We start from the raw sequence: 21,542 nt of genomic DNA on the forward strand, positions 1-21,542 counted from the left end.
AATAAACCTCAATTCCAAGTGACACGTGAAATGACAGATTACATTGCAATTCCCATGAATAAAAACTTATCTAAACACCATGCAAACTAAGCATTCCCTTAGAGCAAGAACTTGACTATAGAATCCGTTCACTCGGGTATCATCATCAACATCTTGACTACTACTTCAATCTAAATTCCAATCTTCATTCATCATCTTCCGCAAATAAAAAGAATATCAGTAGATACTATAACTCTATCCATCTCCGATCACTCCTTAGTACTACTAACTAATACATATAGATGTCCTCTATTTCAAGAGCTGCCCGAATCGACATGAAGTCATAGACCACGATTCCATATATGAAGATCCACAACACAGCACCCACTTAGAATCTCACCAAGCATGTCTTCCTTCGTACCTATGTATCTCTGCATCCTCACTTTCACTTTCACTTTCACCTTTACCCTCCTCTTTCCCCCTCTCCCTTAGTGTAGGTATTCCCAATAAAGTCCTTAGCGCCAAATCGAATTTTCGCCAACTGATTACCTAGTACTCTCAACTTAATCTCTCACCTCGTCTCATCTTCTTTCTACACATTCTCTGCTCATCCCTCTCGTTTCTTCTCGATACGAGAATAAACAAAATAGCGACAATCCCAAGTGCTTGAATCACACTTCTCTCATCTCATTTACTATCATCTCATCTCACCACGAGAAGCTTTTAAGATTTCGAGAACGGTAAGTTTATTTTCTTATGCGCAATATAGATGAGTGCGAAATTCGGGAATAATTGTATACTGATAGTTTCATAGATTGAATTAGATTACCGAGTGAGTCCTTGTAGCCAATATCGAAATTTCCAGCTCCATCAGACGACCTATCGCGTGGCGATTTCAAGTCCGAGTTTATTCCATTAAAGAGCAACGGTATGTATTCTTTCTCGATCTCAAGGCGTAAATATTTATATTTGCAGTCGTGGAGATGAAGTGAAAAATATTCAAGCTAATGCGATGCACAGGACCTCGAATCTCATCTCAAAGAATTCATCAGCGCATATCAAGTAGCACTAGACCATATCAAGATCATGTGTCGTTCCATCTACAGTCTCGCATTCTGCGGCCACGAGTTTATTTCCGGCAAGCAGAAATGCGAAAGCTATCTAGCCTGGGAGGCAGCAAGGAGTCGAAAAAGTGCTCCCCCTCCTGCATGTTCCACTCCCGAAGCCGATCCCCACGACGTGAAAACCTTCGATTATAACTGTTACGAGTGCAAGCCGAGGTTTGACACGTTTCGTCTGGATATGGTGGAGCGTCGCGACGAAGCAAGTCTCATCAGGCGAGACATGGACAGGGCAATTGTGGCTGCTGGTGGCGCGTATACTGGAAAACAGCGATATGAGATCTTGAAGCGCTTCGAAGATTACAACCACGCTTTCGAAATGATGTTTGAGGACGTCGAGCATGAATTCCACAGTACTCATAATGTCCTTGATCGTGTTCGGGGAGAAGCTGAGTCTGCCAAAAAGGAAGTTGCTGAATGGAAAGAGAGGTATGCGCAGTTGCTTTTGGACAAGAAAACACATGCTACTATGGGCAAGAGTAGCGAGGCTTTGGGAAAAGGCTGCACTCATCCTTCTGTTGATTATAAATGTTCATTTTGAGCATGAAGCTGTCGATCAATTTGTGGCTGCTATTAAAGGTGCCATGCTTCGCCAACTGTCCTTCAAATCCGGCACCTGGGCTTTGTCCGTATCGAACCGCATCCAGATATTAACTCGACGGAAGTATGCGCGCGTCTCGAAAGTTGGCGAATAACCATGGGCATATGTTGAAGAGTCGTTTTTTCGTCTCGAAGAAACACAATGCACAGTATCGTATAAAACCTAGAAGTATCAATCAGGTAGCTCAAACTCAAAACGGCCTCCTCACTTCACATCACACACTCAAATGAATCATGACTCCAAAAATCTGCTGCCCTATGGCTATGAGAAAATATATAAACGTAAAATTGACTGGGTATAAGTGTTGTTAAAACGCTAGGTATCATGTTGTTGAAAATGCATCATTAAAAATCATAGTTCCACCTCCTACTCTTCCTTTCTCTTCTCTTTCCTCATAATCTTACAACAGCCAATCCAAGAACTTGCCCCATGCAGTCGTAGGTATCGGTTCCACCGGCGCAGAACTGGCATCGAATCTTCCGGAGAACAAATCCACGTCCTTCGATCTCGACACCTTAGTGCTCTTGAATATTTTCCAGAAAATATAGGGTGCTATGTAGATGACGATACCGATATAACTAGCAATGAAATCCGCCGTGCTCCAGTTGCCCTTGATGAAAACACCAAAACCGGAGAAGATAACAACGATTCCGGAGCCAATGGCACCGACATATGCGGCGAGTGGTTGGCAACGTCCTTTGAAAGGGAGGTTATTACGATCAACTCCTTGAGCAATGCATGCGTGATGGTAACGGATATAACAAATGCAGAGAGTCATCCAGGCAAGAAGACCCGCAACCGTACTGAGGTTGAGAAGCCAAGTAAATGCCTGTGCTGCGCCTCCGGAACCGAGACTTAGATATGCTAGCGGACCGAATGCGAAGGATACGATGACAGCCCAGTATGGTACACCCCATCTGTTGACCTTGGCGAAACATTGAGGCGCTTGACGATCAACTGCCATGGCGACAATCATTCGCGCACCAATGTAGCAGTAACTGTTTCCGGCAGACCAGGCGGAGGTAAGGATACATGCGTTGACAATAGATGGGAGTACGGAGATTCCGGCGTTCTTGATCGCGATGACGAAAGGCGAGGAATTGGCGTTACCGGTACCACTTACGAGGGCTGGATCGTTGGAGGGAATGATCATTCCAATGAGAAGCGTACCGAGGACATAGAAAAACAGGATTCGATAGGTAACACGCTTGACGGCCTTGGGAATCGATTTATGTGGGTTTTCGGTTTCCGCGGCGGCGACAACGACGGTTTCAACACCGATGTAGGAGAAACTGGCGTTGATGAATGCACTAAAGAATGCGAGGAAGTTACCTTTGTTCCCGGTGATTCCATCGTAGGGAACGAATGGACCTGGATCTTTCCAATATCTAAATCCGACAGACTCGTGATTGGGTGCGCCTCCGGCTGTGATAACTATAGAGACGATAATCAATCCTAAGAAACAAAGAATTTTGATGGAAGCAGTGACGACCTCTGCTTCACCGTAGAACTTGACGTTGGCGATATTGATGAGGAAGATCGCGACGAGTCCTATAGAAATCACGAGAGCGGGTGTGATGTCTGTCCAGTAAGATACTACGATGGCGGCTGCTGAAACTTCCGAAGCAATAGCAATGGTGTAGCAATAACCGTAGGAAATGGCGAGAGTAAATCCAAGAGCAGGGTCGACGAATCGAGTTGCAAAATGGGGAAAAGATCCAGCAGTTGGGAACTATGACTTGTGAGCTTTTGTTTGGTGAATGTCAGGTGATTGACCTGTGAAAACGTACCAGAGTGGCCAGTTCACCAATTGACTCCATTACACACCAAAGAAGAAGACCGACAACACTGTAAGCCCTAAAATTTGTGTTAATACCAATTCGAGCATCGTAACATTTGAACCGACTAGGCGTTGACTTACAATAGCAAACCCAAAGGACCAGCATTTGCTAAAGCTGCACCAGTACCGATGAAAAGACCCGTACCAATACCACCACCAAAACCGATAAAGGTAACATGTCTAGCCTTCAATCTTCTCTGTGTATGTCCCACCCCACCGACACCATAAACGGCATCCAGATGACCTGAAGCCGAATGAACTACCTCTCCATTTGCGATATCTGGTTTTCCCGGATTATCCAATGAAGTTTGAGACGGCGTCCCGTGGATACCCAATTCTTGTGAGGTGTAAGTCTTGTTCGACATGGTGGATACTTTGAATGCAGCTAAGAATTCAATTCTCTATTCACCAATACGACATAGACGCTTCTCAAAATGGATGAGAAGGATGGATAGATGTTGTAGAATAATGGTAATGGAAATGAGAAAAAAGTGAGGGAGACATCAACGCGTCTGGATAACTTGACACTTTTATTCCCTGTTGAATAAAAATTCTCTATCCCTGATGGAAGCACGCCATCACCGAGATAGTTGTCGAAATGTGAGAGAAATCCCTACGTTTAGACTAGACATCGGGGACCATCCTGTCCTTTGAGTAGTTGCCACAAAAAAATGAAATTCTCAAGTAATATTTTCACCTTAGGACGAAAGCACGGGAGAAAAAGATGATGGTAAGCATTCAGGGGTTTTACTTGGCTAGGCTTAGGTAGTTCGCGAAGGTTTTTGCTTAGTCCAACAGTCTAACCGTCGGAAATGATTTCATATTGTGGTAGATCTTCGGCATATAAAGAAAGATTGGGTCAACTGTTGACCGTCGAACCACCATTTGCGTTGCGTTGCGTTGCTTACCTAATACCTACGAGTGTACTCGATGAAAAGTTCTAACCCCGCCACTTTGCGTATTCGGTGGACAGTGGAAACTGGTGGTGAATGGACTGGATATACCTAGGTACGATGTACTCCGTAGATGGTCGACTTGATGGACGACTCGGTGGGCTCGATGGGCTCGATGGGCTCGATTCGCTCCTATACCGGATTGTTAGAATGCCATCCGAATCATTATTTACGGAGTACCGACTTCTTCTCATTCGTTAGTTTCGTTGATATGAGCCAATTGTCCCACCCAAAAATATTTAACTTTCAAAGTTTCAAAGTTTCAATTCCTCTTCTTCGCTTATCCTCCAGCTCTCAAAAATGTCTGTCGAGTGTCCATCTACCCTTTTGAGTCCCTCTTCGCGTCGTCTAGTGAAATCTTCTAGTGAAAACTTAGTGGATTAACATGAACGAACTAAATAACTGATCGAGGCTCAACTAAAAATATAAGGTTTGATTCATGAAATTCTTTCATTGTAGGTAGGCATGCTCCGCAACGTATTCGTAGCGTATGGTTGCAGTAAATTCGGAGGGGGAAAAAAGAAGAAAAAATTCAAGTAAAAATAAAAATGATGGGTCAGTCAGGGTGGTCCTCAACTCGCAGAATGCGGCTTCTGTGGATCGAACACAGTGCCTCCAGATTAATGAACCGAAGTGAACTTCAGTCTGGCGCTCTCCCAAGTGAGCTAAAGCCGCTTGGTGTTGTGTTTGTTGTTGAGTGAAAGCTGCATCTTACGAATATATTGGAAGTTTACACTTAGTGAAAGTTCTCCTTACATTGTACTTTTTGGGGTTTGCAGGCGGCATGGCACTTTTCTCTCCTGTCCACCAGTGGGTGTATAGATTGACAGGACACTTTCCAACTTTCAATAATTTAAGCAAATTCATTCTTCAATTGTTTGATATTAGAATTCACATTTCGATTGTTTCATTTCTAATCAACAATTGTAACAATTTTTAAGACAGATGATTTGAAACATCAAAAGATATTCACAAGTCCATTTTTGCTGTGTCCCGTCAGTCCATACATCCACTAATAGTCCTGTCCCGTACTAGATACCCGTGCCATATCTATTTCCGTTTCTAACAAAGGCCACTCCATTTTCAATAGATGACCATTGTTAGAAACTCTTATTTTAAGCATTGAGCAGTGCACGACAGCAAATCGATGTGATAATTGATTTAGGTTGCATATCATGATGAAGTTATGCCAGCCACTTGGGCGAGCATAAGAATTGTTGACCTTGCAACTCCTCAAGGTAATATATTTGTAATTACCTAGATAAGCGCTAATATCTTACATTGAAATCCAATAACTAATTGTCCGCCTCTATTCATAATCCAACCGCTGGGTATCTATAACGCCATGGAGAAATGCTCGCTATCTCTTCATCTCTCTCTAATCAATTCTCTGCTCCCTGTCTCTTCGTCTCTATTCAATTCTCTGCTCCCGATCCGGCGCGAGTAAAGGATCTTCTTCATCCAATGGTTTATCACCTCCATTGCCTTTGTACAGAATATAATGCTGAACAATGAAAATGACATCGAAGAAGATGCTCACATTGCCCAACATGAGTTTAACTGGATTGCCCGTTACTCCCGACCAATCTCCCTGTAGGTAACTATCAATCCCCAATTGTAAAATCGATAGGACTCCACCTGCGAAATCCAGTAGTATCCCCCCTATTGACCAACCAGTGGTGGATCGGTTGCGATAATTCGTAAGAACTTGAGGCATATATTTAACAGTCGTGATAACTAGTTTGACATATGATATGACATAAACCTGTGAAAAGTGATGTTAGCACAAGTGTAACCAAATGACGCAGCTTAACCTCAACTTACCACATCGATCCATGCCCACCCTCTTACAACATCTTCATCCTGTCGCGCAATGACAATAACCACCGAAGTCGCTACTCCAACAATACATGCTACCGACAAACCCATGACAGATTTGCTAACTCTTGCGCCGGGGCCCCTTTTACCTCGTTTATCGAATCCCCAAATCGATGGTTCATATTGTGATATCATGACAAAGCACATGAAGAGGGCGTGAACAGCGAAAGCGAGATCATTGAATTGAACAGTCGGGGTATGCCCATTATTTCGCAAAGCATATTCACGTCTGATTTCTGGCGTATAAAGGAATGAGACTGTAGATACAAAGTATGCAGCAAAGCCTAGCACGTTGAGGAACGGGAAATCGATTGCGGCTCCTGAAGTAGATTTGCGCCTAAAGTTCAAGATTGGTTGGGGATAAAAAGATAGCGACCAACATGTTGTGTATATCCAACCGAACAAATAGGAAAGAAACTGAAGGAATGCAGTGGTCATTATGAAGAATATGTCATGGATGGCGACAATTTATAAATGAGAGTATCGATGTCAAAGCAATCTGTAAATGAAGAGACAACATGATCAAGGTCTCATCCAAGTAAACTATCACGTGTGAGCACGTACTAAATTTAGAGTAACATTGAATGATTCAGTTTGATCCCGGCGGGAGCCGGGATTGTAGCGCGAGATTTTATCTTGATCTTATCGCAAAAGTCAGTGCTCAAATTTGATATCTTATCAGATTGATGAGATCCCTTTATCCGTGTATCACTTCACAAAACACTTGACCTCGTAAACATCGTTGATTATTCGAAGAGACTTCAACGAAAACATTCCAACGAACATCTCTACCTTTTCATACATCCCCATATAAACTCACATCAGTACATCGAGGTTGCGATCTCAACAATAGAAGAAGTGCTTCGCAAACCATGACGCCCCTCACATTCCTTGACCTCCCAGGAGAAATTCGTAATCACATCTACCAATTACTCCTCATCATCCCATCCATATCAATACCCCGTCGTCTAGGAAGTGATCCACATATATATCCACAAATTCTATCCGTCTGTCGAAGAGTCCATGATGAAGCCGAACAAATCCTCTACGGTAGCAATGTCTTCATAGCACATCCCAATCTTCTTACGGGACTACCGCGCTTGCGTTGGAAATATGATACTATCAGCTCCTCCAGATTGATATCTAATATCAAAAAATACTATATAATTGTTCGACTGGATTGCGATCCGAATTTCTCTGCAAAGAAAGCAGAAGAAGCTTTTAGCGAGGTGGATGAATTGACAATAAGGGTTGAACAATCTACGTTTAGGGGTTCAGATTATAAGGTTCTGAGACTCTTTGAGGGTGTGCGAGGAGTGAAGAGAGTAAGGATTTATGGGAGCGTAACTGGTTTTCCTGCATATGTTGAATGGTTGCAGGGAGTCATGATGACGCCAAAGAAAGTTGATGTTGCACCGTTTCAAAGCCAGAAGAGTAATGTCATCGGCGAGCCTTGGGATGGAAGTTGAGATGCTCTATCTAAGTTGTACTTACCTCTGCTTCATCCTCACTTCAATATTTGAATATGAAATGGATGGCTATACAGCTGTGATGTTAAGCCAATTTCATGAAAACTTGCACACTGGAGCTTGCATATTGCGTATATTTCAGATGACAAGTTACCATGCAACTTGCACGATGCAAGTAAAGTAAGGTAACATTGGATCTTTCAACCAAAAATCCAACGCAAGCAAAGCGTGAGAACAGCCCCGGCAAATACACCTTTACCAGGCCAACTACATGATCTATGGGATGTCAGTTGTGCTCCAACTTGATGAATGCAGTCCCTTTTATCAGCATTCAACATCAACCAATTTCCCGGTACATAATTTTTCCAGTCTTTTAAAGAGACACATAGTCCTTGGTGAATCCTTCTTTGAAATGAATCTAATCTTCCAAGCGAGCTGAATCTGTAAGATTAAGCAAAACTTCTAGATTCACGGACATGTGCAGAAGGGAAGTTGAAGATTTCAGACTATTCCAATCTTACCAGGGAGTTCACTTTTTCGGTTGATTGAAGTCTCCCTGATGAAGATAAACAGAAGTTGTAAATTCTTTTGGAGATTCTACACAATTTTAGTGTCTGAATGAGTTTAATCTCGGGTGAATTGAATCTCTTGGGATTGGTTGAAGATTTCAAACGAGCTTTTTGCAGAGACACTCGATAACCTCCATCTATCCTCACCAACAAACATTCGAAATATGGTTTTGATTCACTTTACCATCGATATCAAATTGGAATACAATGATATATAGAGACTGTAGAGAGAATATTATAAGACGAAGGTGAGAATATATTTCTTCCTTTCCAAATAACCTCTTACCATTATTTTCCACCAACAGAGCTGCTTCCCGAAATGGTGGCAAGCTACAGAACGACAAACATTAATTCTCTTCTTCTCGCAACTTCTCTCATATTACTACTACAACTTTATTCGACAATCATTTTCCAATCATACTTCGATCCATTCTTTCAATAATACCCACCATTCAAAATCCTAAATATGGCCTCCAACAGCGTTTGTCTCTTCTTAGATAAGGTCCCTCTAGAAATCAGGACTCAGATCTACAAAGAACTACTAGTCAAAAAGATTCTGGGCACTGCAGATTCTGTATCCAGAAGTGCGAGCTATGGAGCTGATACAAGATACGACTTAACCCCACAGTTATTGAGGGTCTGCCATCAAATTTACGTCGAGGCCTTGGATATTCTTTACAAAGAAAATACCTTCTACATCGCATGCTTTCGGGTTGATAATCACCTTTCTATGGATATGGGTGCAGAAAGTGATGATGAAAATCCAACGGCCGTACAGTATGTTGAAGGACCTCTGGTGGAACTATGCCCTCTTATGAGATACCAGAACAACCAAAGCAAAATGCCATTTCCAATTCCAAATCTTGGTAATTGCTCTACTGTGTCGAGAGTTCGCAAGTGGCGGGTGGTAGTTAGTAGACTCACATCTTCTGGTGGCAGTTGGGACCCAATTTGGAGTTTACGTGACTTTTGCGAAGTCATCTCTCAAGATCCTCCGATATCGTTGGAACTCTTGATTCTGCCTTGCGGCTTGGACTATGGTCGGGACAACCATTATTCTTTCGACAGCTACGAACAGATCTTGAAGCCTTTGAAAATCCTCCGCAATATCCAGACATGTGCAATCAAAGAAGCTTGCGCGACCGATGTTCCCGATGTCATTCAACTCGCTGATGATGGGTTGGTGAAGAAATTTACAGAGGGAGATGAAGCTCTAGCAGACTGGGAACTTCCTACAGACTTGAAGACGGAGATAGAAACACTTACAACCGGTCAACAACCCCTTGATATCCAACACATGATGCATAAGAACCTCGTGGCTTACGCGCGAACTTTTGAGCGGTATCAACCTTACAAAATGCAAATGGGCTTAAGACGAGAGGATATCACACGGATTGATCCTAGGTGCCTTGAGTACGCTGAGTTCCTCGATACAGGTTCTTTCAATCCTTTTATCGAGCCAACCCTTCATCCACTTGAATTCGAACTTCGCAACTGTCAAGACGCTGTCATGAACTCAGGCGAAGACGAATGGACATTCAAAGAACATCGCAAGCACGCCCTTACGCACCTCGAGCGACAATGGAATCAAATCATGAATGCAAATCATGAACTAACGACATTTATAAAGACAGAGAAAGTTCCCGGCGGTATATTCGATGCTGTCGAGAGAAGGAATGAACAATTAGGATTCTCAAACAATACATGGGAAATGCGAGATCCAAACAGGGAACAAAAGATCTGCCTCGCTTTAGTATACCTCAAGCGCTACGTCAAAGCTTTCAAAAGACATTTAACCTCTGCGATAGAAGCCCAAATTCAATCCCAACATCATCTCTACAACAGCCACTACAAAAACCTACCACGTGATCGTCTGATCAAGCACTTAATGACAGACCACCAAGTCGGCAAAATCCGCCACTTCGTCACAAAGTTCAGCACGGCGGTCGATATGTGCGATCAACAATATCTCGAAATCTTGACGGCACGAAAGGCGCTCTTCGATTACGACGGATTGGGAGAATACGAATGTGGAGATTTCAATTTACACAAGGGATTATCGGTAGAAATGATTGATTGGAGTGTGAACGAGCGAGATTTGACACCGCAGCAATCGTTGGACTCGGATGATTATTATGGCGAGGATAGCGATGATGATAGTGGTTGGTCTAATTATTACTGAGCTTCTGGGTCGGGGTCTTTGGAGCTGGATATTGAGTGTATTGATCAGCGTGGGGTGATTACTTTTATGGCATAGGTTTTAGCTGTTAGAATTGTAGGAATTATACAAGCGGGTCTTTGTTTTGAGGAATGTGAGGAATCGTTTTTGTGTTGTGACTTTAGTTGTGATTATCTGTTTAGGAGTACTTGTGAAGTTCTAAGGATGGAGTGACTTGGTTATTGAATAAATGGATCTTTGAAGTAGGAGAATTTTTCCTAACATATTTGAAGCCTTTATCATCGGGATCCTCAATGCTGGATATTCACTGAACACATTCAAGAGTTCGAAAGTTTGAGGGTATTCACAAATATACATTTTGAAAAAGATACGTACGACAAAGATGACTCAACTTAAAAAAACAAAAACGATCTGCAAAACCAACGTAAAATTGCAATTACCAAAGGGATATCCTACATCACGCACTAAACGCCCTTCTCTATATGCAACCGATGCACTCCCCATTCTAATTTTGACGCCAGCCCAAATACCACTACCTCGCTCTGCCTATCCTAAAATGCAACCCAATTGAGACTATTGATTTAACTAGTCTGTGGCTCAATTCCGATCAATACTATCCAGCTCTGGGAAATACTGCGCTATTTTATTTCTGCTATCAGAATTTTTGGTCAGTTCTGGCGTATCAGGCATATCTATGTAATCGACTCCTGATGTTCCATTTGATGCACCAGCATTCATTGTGTTGGCTGGTATTTGTACGATTGCAGGAGCAGGAGCCGCAGCTCGCTTCTTTTTGGTGTTGCCTTGTTCTCCAGACTTGTTGGAAGAAATCGAGGGACGAGATGCTGCGGGTGTGGCATGTCTAATATCTGAGATTGCTGAGGTGTGAGATGCGTTATTCACCGTATTGGGATCATAATTTTCTCTTGGTGATAACATGGCTGATGATGGGTTGATTGTTCTGGCAAGTGACTGATGTAATAGTGTAGACCCAGTGGGAGCTGGTGTAGGAGCTGGCGTTGATTTTTCATTGGTGACGAGACCCTTATCAGTAACGAATTGAGAGGATCGCGAATGATATGGGTTGTGGTTATAATACTCGTCGATAATTGGATGTACCATAACAGTTTGCTTGTGAATTGTCAAAGTGGAGTTGGTTGGAACTGTCACCCAGCTTTCTGTAAATGTATCAGAAATGTCTACTCCACATTGCTGCAGTAATAGTGCCATCAGACAAGCGAGTAAATGAAAATGCAGGATTTTGACGTGAGCCCCTGAAGAAATTTGAAAAATAAATCTCTAGCCACCACAAGAACTAGTCGAGCTTCAATCCTCGCCTGATCTTCGTCTATCTGCTGATGTGCAACATAAAGACGATTTTCCAATTCTAATTTCTCGTTTGGGTGATCTTCACGGGACAAAAGTCTTCAGCCAATAAAACTCGGTTGTGGCAATAACTGCCGCTTTTCATCTTTGCCCTTGGCAAGATGAATGGGGTACGGGATACAGAAGTAGGAAATAAGGGATAATAGTTACCTCTTTCGAATGTCAACGGCTCACTTGCAACGAGGACGATATCAGCACCTTTATCACGACGATCCATTTGATATTCGCCCTTGTTACTTTTGTCCTCCCATGTAGTGCCGGAAGAGTAGTACAGACTAGCTGCCTCATCGGTTTTGCTACTGACATAACGAGTACAGACAATACTATGTCCGTCTGTTATTGCAAAATTCAACAAGCTTCGAATATCCAAATTTTCTTCCTCGATTGTCTTTTCTGGGATTGCGGCAATGAAATCGTTGATCTGTTTGATGGTAGCTAGCATTGCATGCCTTAAAACAGTTGGACCAAATCCCTCGGCTGGTGGAGCACTTGGGTTATGACCCATTCTCTCGAGTGTGTCCAGGTATAATGCGAATGCCCATTCACTGTCGGTTCCTCCGTGAACTCCAAGATACCATTTGTCGGCCAGTCTTTCACCCAGGCGTCTTTTGATGTGTTTCCAACCACCCAATCCACCATTATGCATCCACATCAGACTCCCGTGGGAGAAAGGGTGGCAATTATCATCGCTGAGGGATCCTTCGGTCGTAGCTCGTACGTGAGCAAATATGAGTGGTGAAGCGGTCTTTGAAGCAATTCGTTGAAGGTTGATGCAGTTCCACGCAGGAATAGTAGATGTGAATATACATGGCTCAGGTCCAAGTTTAGGTTCTGTGTAATATCCAATACCAAATCCATCGCCTGCAAACATCATGAGTCACCGTGTTCACGAACCACACGAAGATCAGAAACTACTAACCATTGTGAGGTCTTCTCATGTCCAAACGAAGGCGAGAGTCGAAAGACTGATTTAGAATTGAGTGGGTGGGTTCCAAAATGATTTTAGAAAGCAAGATGGCATCTGAGCCTTTATATACCTTACTATCATGAGTATTCTGCTGCTATCCAAGAGTTGGAGTTGTTTGGCTCACCAGAAAGCGACACATCTTGTCTTTCGTCGAGGTTTAGGTTCTTGAGACTTCGATACTTTGGGCGCAACTCTCCGAAAATTCAATGAATACAAACGGGATATGACCGTGTAATATCTGTTGCTAACAAGTCAAGGAACGTTGGGAGTTGTTTGCTCGCACTCAAGGGAGCAATCGCGAGGCTGAAGGGGAAATAACGGTATGGCGTAATCTGTTGGGTGCTGAGACATAAATTAAGATCCAAGCCCAACGAATAAAAGAAGCAAGTTGAGAAATTCCAATCTCGGCAGTAGTTTCATTGATGATTTGTAGATCCAAGAGTATGTACAACTAGGAATTGAGGATATACAGGAAATTTAGCAAACAAAATATTATAATTGTTGTGGAGTTGTTATCGTCTGATAACCCCTCAAGGCTGGACATTATGGGCGTTTCCTTTGATCTCATCCATTCTCTTTCAGCCGCCCGCCAAAATTGAAGTTCGTTATCAAGCCACAATCACAACTCACCAGCCACAGACATTGCACGCCACTTCTGATTCGACCTTTCCAAGGTTATTCATGCAAGAACATGTGGAATTCAAACACCCATATACCAAGTGGACAACAAAACCAGCAGAATGAAATTTATTGCCTCATGATTTTACATTTTTCTAAAGGATTGATACAATCTTAAGTTTGCCCAGTATGAGTGGGAGGCTGCTATCGGCCAGGCTTCTGCCCGCGGCTCAACGTATCAACTCACAATCTGCCAGACATTTCCATCATAAGGCGGTATCTACCGCTGGTGGTCTACTCAGATCAGAATCTGCCGTTCGTATTGCAAGAGGAAGATTATGGCCAGCGGGACATACACCATTCTCTAATGCTGTAGTCGTTCGAAATGCTTCATTTGTTCGCATCCTACCAAACATATTGTTAAAGTTTGCGAGAATACCTGCTCTTTTCGCTGGAGTGACTGTTGGTGGTTTAGCATATATTCAGTACCAGGCTACCCGTTAGTTTATCCGCCCCTCCTGTTAAAAGCGTGCTAACTTTGGACATCTGCAGAGGCTGGTAATTATGTTGCAGACATCTTCAACTCAACAACGAATACCGTGTCTGGAGTAGCAGGCGGTTTGTTCGGCAGTGCAAAAGATATTGCAAGTCAAACACGATCAGGGTGGGAGAAAACAAAGGAATCTGTTGAGTTGCCTGAGTGGATGCAAAAGGTATTACGAATTCATGAAGAGATTGGGGAAGGAAATGGTGGAGGTGGGGGTGGGGGCCCTGGCGGGGAACCACCTAAACAAAGTAGAATGGGAGCTGCAGCTGCAGCAGGAAGTGCTGCCGCCTACGGATATGATCAATATTCAGAAGACGATAGATCTCCAGCAGTTGCTGCCCGAGATGACCAAATGATGGTTTTGACCAAAAAAATGATTGAGATCAGAACTATATTGCAGACTGTGGGACAGTCAAACGCTCTTACTTTACCATCAATTGTGGTTATTGGTTCACAATCATCGGGGAAAAGCTCTGTGCTAGAAGCAATCGTAGGACACGAATTCTTACCCAAGGGTTCAAATATGGTCACACGGCGACCCATAGAGTTGACCCTCGTCAACACCCCTGATTCACAGGCGGAATATGGAGAATTTCCTGCTCTTGGTCTAGGAAAGATTACCGACTTCTCACATATCCAAAGGACATTGACGGAATTGAATTTGGCCGTTCCTGACACAGAATGTGTTTCAGATGACCCAATTCAGTTGACCATCTCGTCACCCCATGTCCCTGATCTATCCCTCATCGATCTTCCTGGATATATTCAGGTTGTTGGTGAAGATCAACCCGCGCAATTGAAGCAGAAAATAGCCGATTTGTGCGACAAGTACATTCAGCCTCCCAATGTCATTCTTGCTATTTCTGCTGCAGACGTGGATTTAGCCAATTCGACTGCTTTGCGAGCAAGTCGAAGAGTTGATCCACGAGGTGAACGTACTATTGGTGTCATCACAAAGATGGACCTTGTCGATCCTGCCAGAGGAGTCTCCATCCTCAATGATCGAAAATACCCCTTAAGACTCGGTTATGTTGGTGTTGTGTCACGAGCACCACAACAATCACAAACTAGATCATTGTTCAAAGCAGGAAATGGAAGCATCTCGGAAGCCATCATCAAGAATGAGCACGCATTCTTTTCATCTCACCCTATGGAGTATGGACCTGATGCTGGACTAAATGTTGGCACTACCACTCTCCGTAAGAAGCTCATGCATGTCCTCGAACAAACCATGGCGGCGAGTCTTCAAACTACTAGCGATGCCATTCACCAAGAGCTTGAAGAAGCAACTTATGAGTTCAAAGTTCAATATAACGACCGTCCTCTATCTGCAGAATCTTACCTTGCTGAGAGTCTAGACGCTTTCAAGCATTCATTTAAGGAATTTGCAGAAACTTTTGGACGGCCACAAGTTCGTGAGATGCTAAAAGAAGAGCTTGATCAACGAGTGTTAGATCTTTTAGCAGCACGTTACTGGAACAGACCTATTTCGGATCTTTCACCTTCATCACCAGAACCCAATACACTAGCCGAGCTCCCAACAGCTGACCCAGACTCCCTTTTCTGGCATCGTAAACTTGATGCCTCTACCTCTGCCCTCACTAAACTCGGTATTGGTCGTCTTGCAACTCAAGTTGTAGCCAATGCAATTCAAAGCCATGTTGATCGTTTAATATCTCAATCGACGTTTGCAGCTCACCCATTCGCTCGTCAAGCTATCACCGATGCTGCAGCTGGTATTTTGAACGAGAGGTTCTATAGTACAAGTGATCAAGTTGAGAACTGTATAAAGCCATATAAGTTTGAAATCGATGTTGAAGACAGTGAATGGTCACGAGGTAGAGAAAATGTCACCTCTGTGTTGAAGAATGAACTCAAAGCTTGTGAGGATGCATCTAAGAATTTGGAGCAACACGTTGGTGGAAGAAAAAAGTTGAGAGATGTGATGAGTTTTGTGGATAAAGCTAGAAAGGGTGAAATTATTGTTGATGGTGACGCTAGTGGTGCTGGTGGATTCAGTTCTGCTTTATTGCAAAAAGGTATTTTCATATCCTCTTCTATCTTTTATGCAAATTGCTAACACTCCAATCAGGTCGTGAAGCCGTCTTTCTCCGCGATCGCTCTACCCTCCTTGCTCTTCGACTCAAAGCCCTAAAATCCCCCCAATGTGCCTCCCTAAAAAACAAGTACTATTGTCCCGAAGTCTTCCTCGACGTCGTCTCCACCAAACTTACCTCAACTGCTGTCCTTTTTCTGAACGTCGAACTTCTCTCCGAATTTTTCTACCAATTCCCTAGAGAATTGGATCAAAGATTAGGCAGAGGTTTAACAAAAGAAGAAGTTGAGAAGTTTGCGAGAGAGGATAAGAAGGTTGAGAGACATCTAGAGGTCATTAGGAGGAAAGAGTTATTGGAGTTGGTCTTGGGGAAAATGGAAGGGCTGAGAGATTTACGCGAGTTGGATAATGGGGAGGCAAGAAGACCTCAGAGGGGACCCAAAAATGGGAGAGGAGGACCTGGAAAGGAGGGTGTGAGGGGACCTGGTGGAAAAGAAAATGGAAGGGGTGGATGGAGTTTATTTTAGTTGATAGAACGTTTTGGCGAAAATGGAATGTGAAGGGGAGGTTGGATTGATGAAGAATTACTAGCAAGCGAGCAAGCGAAAGCAAGCAATGAATATTCACGGCGTTAGGGATTGATTGAAAAGGAATAGTACGAAAATATTGTATATCCTTCTTGGGGTTGACGGTTGTTTGGTGGTGGTTGTCGAGGAGATACCTATTCCTTTATCCGCTCTACATGACATGATGATGAATGCAATGACTTTTCTTGGTTCTATTCTCAATCTTACTTTGCGTTCATTTTGTTTCACGTGTACGTGTCCTAGACTCGAATGTGAAGATTCGAATATGTGGGAGACGATGAAGATTTGGAGCAATATATCGTGATGAGTATGCAAACAATGGTATATTTAATGTGATCAATGCTATATGCACTGCAAATTATTGCCCCCTTTTCCATGAAAACCTTGGATGCGCCTTGTTACATCAAGAGGTGAATTGGAACTAGATAACTATTAATGGCCGCCAGTTGTCCTGTCCGACCATTGCTCATAATCGTTGGCTCATATAAGAAGAATAAAACATAAAAGGTATCCCAATAAAATCATTTACCATCAACAACCAATTGTGTCGTCACTTCCCACTTCATCCCTCCACCTTTTCCATATCCACCCCCTAGTCTATTTCTAATCAAGGTCTTAATTTTCTCTCTCAATTTTAATACATTTCCTTCATCGCCCCTGACTCTTAACTTGAGATTTGCCATACACAATCCATAATGTACTTGCCAAAATCTCGCTTCTTCAACAGTGGACACCGTTGGTTCGGACTCAATTTCCTTCATAACTTCTGAAACTCCAGCACCGGAGTAGGACATCAAAAGCATGAGTCCCTGAGCGGTAGCTAGACGGACACCGAGAAGGAACATGGAGACCGCAATGACGGTGCATAGAAGACGGTCGAGCCAGATATAGAGAGAAATGGTTAAGAGAGGGAGGAGAAGCATGATGGTGCTGCAACTAAGAGTTAGGAAATGCGAAGGATTTGAGAGAACGGAAGGGAGAAATGATATATAGGCGAAACGCATTGCTTTTCCTATTCGTGCGTGGTTCTTGAGCCCAATTGCTGAGACGAGAGTCGCTACTATTGAGAGTAAAGCGGCGGTATCAACCGAGCCGGGACTAACTCGTTGATGAGAATGGGGGTGATGAGGGGAATGGTCGCCTAATCCTTCCAAAACATGTTTTAGGTTGTGAGATATAAGATCGAAACCCATGAAGAGTAGGAAAACCGACATGGCGAACCCCGCTAATACTTCTGCACGTTCGAGCCCAAATGGATGACGGATAGAAGATCGTTTCCAAACCTCGAAATTGCAGAATACATCCACCACGACACAAATAGTGGCAGATACGGCATCGAAAAATATAAGATGGGATAGGGCGGTAAGAGCGAGAGAACCTTGGGCGCTATAGAGAACGAAGGCGGATATCAAAGCGTGGCAGAGACACCAGGCTATTCGCGTAGTTTGTTCTTTGGACATGCTTTTCCATGCTTCTTTAAAGGTGGGTATGGGAAGAGAGGCGGGGAGTGCGAGGGGGGCTCGAGGAGGTGGTTCGAGGAAGATTTGATGTTGAGTTGAGACACTACTGTGTTTATATCTATGACCTCTTCGCTGGCCAATATTCTGGTACATTTTGTTAGTTAAGAGATCTAATGTCATTACTTAACATTCGCATACCGATTTGGCAACTGGCGCATCTGTTATAGTTTGTGTTTGAAAGTTAAAAGGATTCGCAGCTCCTCTGGCAGGTGGTACACTCATCATTCCGTCTGGTTGAAGGTTGGGACTTGAGAAGCCCGAAGGAGGAGACATTGGGGTTCCCATTGAACCAAATCTACCTGAGTTTGAGAATGTAGGTGAGAGAGCATTGGGATCCAAAAGTATCTCTGAGTGCACGGTTCGTGAAGTGCCATCTTGGTGTTCCCATGTATATCTGCCTTGCTCTTGTGGAATAGGAGTTGGAGGAGTGGGTGTCCTCGGGGGTGCTGGAATAGGAAGGCTTGAAGCCATGGTTTGATATTTAATAAATTTGGGGTTTCATGAAAACACGGTTCATCAATTGGTTGAAGATATCATCAATTCATCCATTTATTATGCGCAATTGGTACGAAACGTTTCGTAATTCGTCATGGAAAGTGGTTGTGATATATAAATGGATCTGGTAATCTATCTGCTTCCTATTTTGGATATCTAATCCAAGGGATTAGTCTCACCGCCCGGCATTATGCAAGACGGTTGAGTTACGTAAGCCAGATTTTACCTCAATTCAACCTCGTCTGATATTAAGCTTAAGCAAAGCTCTAGACCAAACAGACCCCATAGCCAAAGCTTTCTCCATCACAACCATCAAAACTATATTCATTTGAATATATTCATGAATATCCTTCGATACGGCGGTCTAAAAGATCCTGGATTGTCAGATCTACTTGGACATCGTAACTCGGTATTTTGATTGTTATCGACATCTGAAGCTCTCATCATCGGTATAACACGTTCAATTTCCTCAAGCGCTTAGGCGCTCAGCAACCATCTGGGAAAGCCAATTAGATTGCTACCTCTACTTGTTTAAACTGTCACTACAGAAGAGTCAGTCACGAATTGGAATGTGAAGTTACGAAACCACGTGTCCTTCGACCATCAGACAATTGTGGACGAAGCTTGCGTTCTTCAACATTTGCGTGAAGAACTCATCCTAGAAGCGCAAACTTATATCTTCTCGGCATGAATCTGCTTTTGTGACACTTGTTACCAGAGTCATTTACGAAATTATGGAGAAAGAAGTTGGTACAAATGGTATTTCACATGACCATGCTGGGGAATTAGTCAACGAACCCGAAGAAATACGAGCCGAACCCAAGCAGGGGGGCCACAGAAGAACATTATCTGGAAACATCATGTCTAAACTATCTTTCTTATCCGGGCCTCGCAGTCCAGAGTCTCCGCCTCGGGACGAACCAATGTCACCAAAGAGATCGACTAGTAGAGCTATGGCTGTTGCAGTTCAACAGCAGAAGACCAGAAGAAGAAAAGGCTCATTGAGAAAGGTTGCACTTCTTGGTCGAGGAGCTCAAAGAGATAGGAAAGAGTCCAAAACCATTCCTCTTGATTCCACGCAATACAATCAATATTCTAACAACACAATGCTAAATCCCGCTTCACCCGAGAACATTCGACCTGTGAATGGTCTTGGATTGGGGATATCTGACGAAACTCCTCGTCCTTCCATGGATGGCTTAGCCAACAGAAATAATAACACTCTACTGCGACCTATCAAAACTCTTCCCATGGGTGCTAATGACCATATCGTCACATCACCAACGACAGCCACGAGTCCAACTCTAACCTATACATCTACCACGGACGAAGAGGACTTACTCAGTATTCCATCACATAATCTACCAGCTGCAGCTCGCGGTGGACCACCATCATCTGGTTCAGATTCATACTTTCCACCCGGTGCAGGCTCTGTAGTTCGTCGTCGGCCATCTCAAAAACAAAAATCTCCATTATCTATAGGTGGACTCGCCGCAAGTCCACTACCTTTACCAGATGCTGAATGGGATTACTCGGAGACTGAGTGGTGGGGATGGGTTATACTAATTGTAACATGGATTGTGTTTGTTACTGGTATGGGTTCATGTCTAGGGGTATGGAGTTGGGCTTGGGATGTTGGAGAAACTCCTTATGCACCTCCTGAGTTGGAGGATGATCCAACATTACCGATTGTAGGATATTATCCTGCATTGATTATTTTGACATCAGTAATGGCTTGGGTATGGGTAGTTGTTGCTTGGGTTGGTATGAAATACTTTCGGCATGCGAAAATTAGTGGAGATTGAAATGCTATATTTAATGATAATGTTAATTTACGGATGAAGGTGCATTTAAGGGTTTTATAAAAGTCTTATCGATGTTCACGTCAAGTGAAGATTGGCTTGCAAAGCAAACGAAAATCAATGGATACGTTCGACGTGCAATGGAGATGGGAACCACCATGGACGATCAATGAGCACATGAATTATTTGACTCTTCTCTTCATTTATAGAGCTCTCATCCGAGGAAGTGGAAGGCTGGCTATGGTCTGATGGATCTGATATCCCAGATGATCGTTGAGCTATAGGTACTATCAAATTTATTACCAAGTCTGGTAATAAATATCTTGTCGCCTTCCGATCTGCTAGTATTCGTGTGCGGGAGGATAATATTACCGGATGGGTCATATGATGGGACGCGTACATGCCTTTTCGTTGATACGAAGAGAAAGAGTACTTTCGCTGTCTATGCAGAGGAACATTCATTACTCCCTTGATTGTGTCCAAGATGATGACCATTTCACCAAGTAGAGATTGGGTGGTGTACTGTTCTTGTATACCGGCCGGGCAAGTATTAAAAAGGATGCAGGTTCGCTATTAGATCCGAACGGTTAGATGCAGTAGTCTGGAGATCCTGGTAATTGAATCAAGTACCTGGATTTCACGTGTATGAAACATCAAATAATGACGATGTTCACTCGTGAGAGGAAGACGGGAAAACAATAATATATTAGTGGTTAGGAAGTTGACTCTTTAGCCACGATATGTATCCGCTAATGAGATAGCACTCGATATTTTTGTCAAATGAGAAGATTACATTCGTGATATAACGACATGAAACCGTATACTTTCCTCATGCTTCGTCGTGCTTCAGCAACGAAATCATGTCATTGAGTACAAAATATACTACATAGAAACGAATCAACAGGTGAAATTGAATGCAATGAATATTTTATCGAGCACATCTTTCATAATTTGCACAATTATATGCCAGGGCGG

At 43.2% G+C, this 21,542-nt stretch overlaps 9 protein-coding genes across 9 annotated transcripts; 5 read left to right on the forward strand and 4 right to left on the reverse strand.

Annotated features, from left to right (window-relative positions):
• Positions 1–1,065: 1,065 nt before the first annotated feature.
• EAF02_009137 (uncharacterized protein) lies at positions 1,066–1,795 on the forward strand (the record flags this gene model as incomplete). Its single annotated transcript, XM_038905185.1, has 2 exons — positions 1,066–1,529; positions 1,579–1,795. 2 exons carry the CDS (start codon positions 1,066–1,068, stop codon positions 1,793–1,795), a joined length of 681 nt encoding a protein of 226 aa, XP_038755082.1.
• A 306-nt stretch (positions 1,796–2,101) lies between these two features.
• On the reverse strand, positions 2,102–3,906 carry EAF02_009138 (uncharacterized protein; the record flags this gene model as incomplete). The annotated part of the gene is made up of 3 exons (XM_038905186.1): positions 2,102–3,433; positions 3,492–3,558; positions 3,623–3,906. The coding sequence occupies 3 exons, from the start codon at positions 3,904–3,906 to the stop codon at positions 2,102–2,104; spliced, it is 1,683 nt and encodes a 560-aa protein (XP_038755083.1).
• A 1,999-nt stretch (positions 3,907–5,905) lies between these two features.
• EAF02_009139 (uncharacterized protein) lies at positions 5,906–6,810 on the reverse strand (the record flags this gene model as incomplete). The annotated part of the gene is made up of 2 exons (XM_038905187.1): positions 5,906–6,259; positions 6,319–6,810. 2 exons carry the CDS (start codon positions 6,808–6,810, stop codon positions 5,906–5,908), a joined length of 846 nt encoding a protein of 281 aa, XP_038755084.1.
• A 434-nt stretch (positions 6,811–7,244) lies between these two features.
• EAF02_009140 (uncharacterized protein) lies at positions 7,245–7,841 on the forward strand (the record flags this gene model as incomplete). The annotated part of the gene is made up of 1 exon (XM_038905188.1): positions 7,245–7,841. One exon carries the CDS (start codon positions 7,245–7,247, stop codon positions 7,839–7,841), a length of 597 nt encoding a protein of 198 aa, XP_038755085.1.
• Positions 7,842–8,876: 1,035 nt separating this feature from the next.
• Positions 8,877–10,592, forward strand: EAF02_009141 (uncharacterized protein; the record flags this gene model as incomplete). Its single annotated transcript, XM_038905189.1, has 1 exon — positions 8,877–10,592. One exon carries the CDS (start codon positions 8,877–8,879, stop codon positions 10,590–10,592), a length of 1,716 nt encoding a protein of 571 aa, XP_038755086.1.
• A 594-nt stretch (positions 10,593–11,186) lies between these two features.
• Positions 11,187–13,081, reverse strand: EAF02_009142 (uncharacterized protein; the record flags this gene model as incomplete). The annotated part of the gene is made up of 4 exons (XM_038905190.1): positions 11,187–11,767; positions 12,126–12,836; positions 12,895–13,012; positions 13,067–13,081. 4 exons carry the CDS (start codon positions 13,079–13,081, stop codon positions 11,187–11,189), a joined length of 1,425 nt encoding a protein of 474 aa, XP_038755087.1.
• A 568-nt stretch (positions 13,082–13,649) lies between these two features.
• On the forward strand, positions 13,650–16,942 carry EAF02_009143 (uncharacterized protein). The gene is made up of 3 exons (XM_038905191.1): positions 13,650–14,059; positions 14,113–16,146; positions 16,200–16,942. Exons 1-3 carry the CDS (start codon positions 13,750–13,752, stop codon positions 16,688–16,690), a joined length of 2,835 nt encoding a protein of 944 aa, XP_038755088.1. The 5' UTR covers positions 13,650–13,749; the 3' UTR covers positions 16,691–16,942.
• Positions 16,943–17,271: 329 nt separating this feature from the next.
• EAF02_009144 (uncharacterized protein) lies at positions 17,272–18,741 on the reverse strand (the record flags this gene model as incomplete). Its single annotated transcript, XM_038905192.1, has 2 exons — positions 17,272–18,354; positions 18,409–18,741. The coding sequence occupies 2 exons, from the start codon at positions 18,739–18,741 to the stop codon at positions 17,272–17,274; spliced, it is 1,416 nt and encodes a 471-aa protein (XP_038755089.1).
• A 758-nt stretch (positions 18,742–19,499) lies between these two features.
• EAF02_009145 (uncharacterized protein) lies at positions 19,500–20,570 on the forward strand (the record flags this gene model as incomplete). Its single annotated transcript, XM_038905193.1, has 1 exon — positions 19,500–20,570. One exon carries the CDS (start codon positions 19,500–19,502, stop codon positions 20,568–20,570), a length of 1,071 nt encoding a protein of 356 aa, XP_038755090.1.
• Between the last annotated feature and the right edge of the window lie 972 nt (positions 20,571–21,542).

The sequence above is a fragment of the Botrytis sinoallii genome, assembly GCF_014898435.1.
Source record: "Botrytis sinoallii strain Bc 23 chromosome Unknown BSIN_018, whole genome shotgun sequence".
Taxonomy (NCBI): Eukaryota; Fungi; Ascomycota; class Leotiomycetes; order Helotiales; family Sclerotiniaceae; genus Botrytis; species Botrytis sinoallii.

What these genes read in the sequence shown, in the direction of transcription:
- EAF02_009143 (XM_038905191.1), top strand. Translation starts at nt 13,750, where the DNA reads ATGAGTGGGAGGCTGCTATCGGCCAGGCTTCTGCCCGCGGCTCAACGT. An exon ending in TATTCAGTACCAGGCTACCC is followed by an intron (nt 14,060 to 14,112) that starts GTTAGTTTATCC and finishes GGACATCTGCAG; the next exon opens with AGGCTGGTAATTATGTTGCA. An exon ending in TTCTGCTTTATTGCAAAAAG is followed by an intron (nt 16,147 to 16,199) that starts GTATTTTCATAT and finishes CACTCCAATCAG; the next exon opens with GTCGTGAAGCCGTCTTTCTC.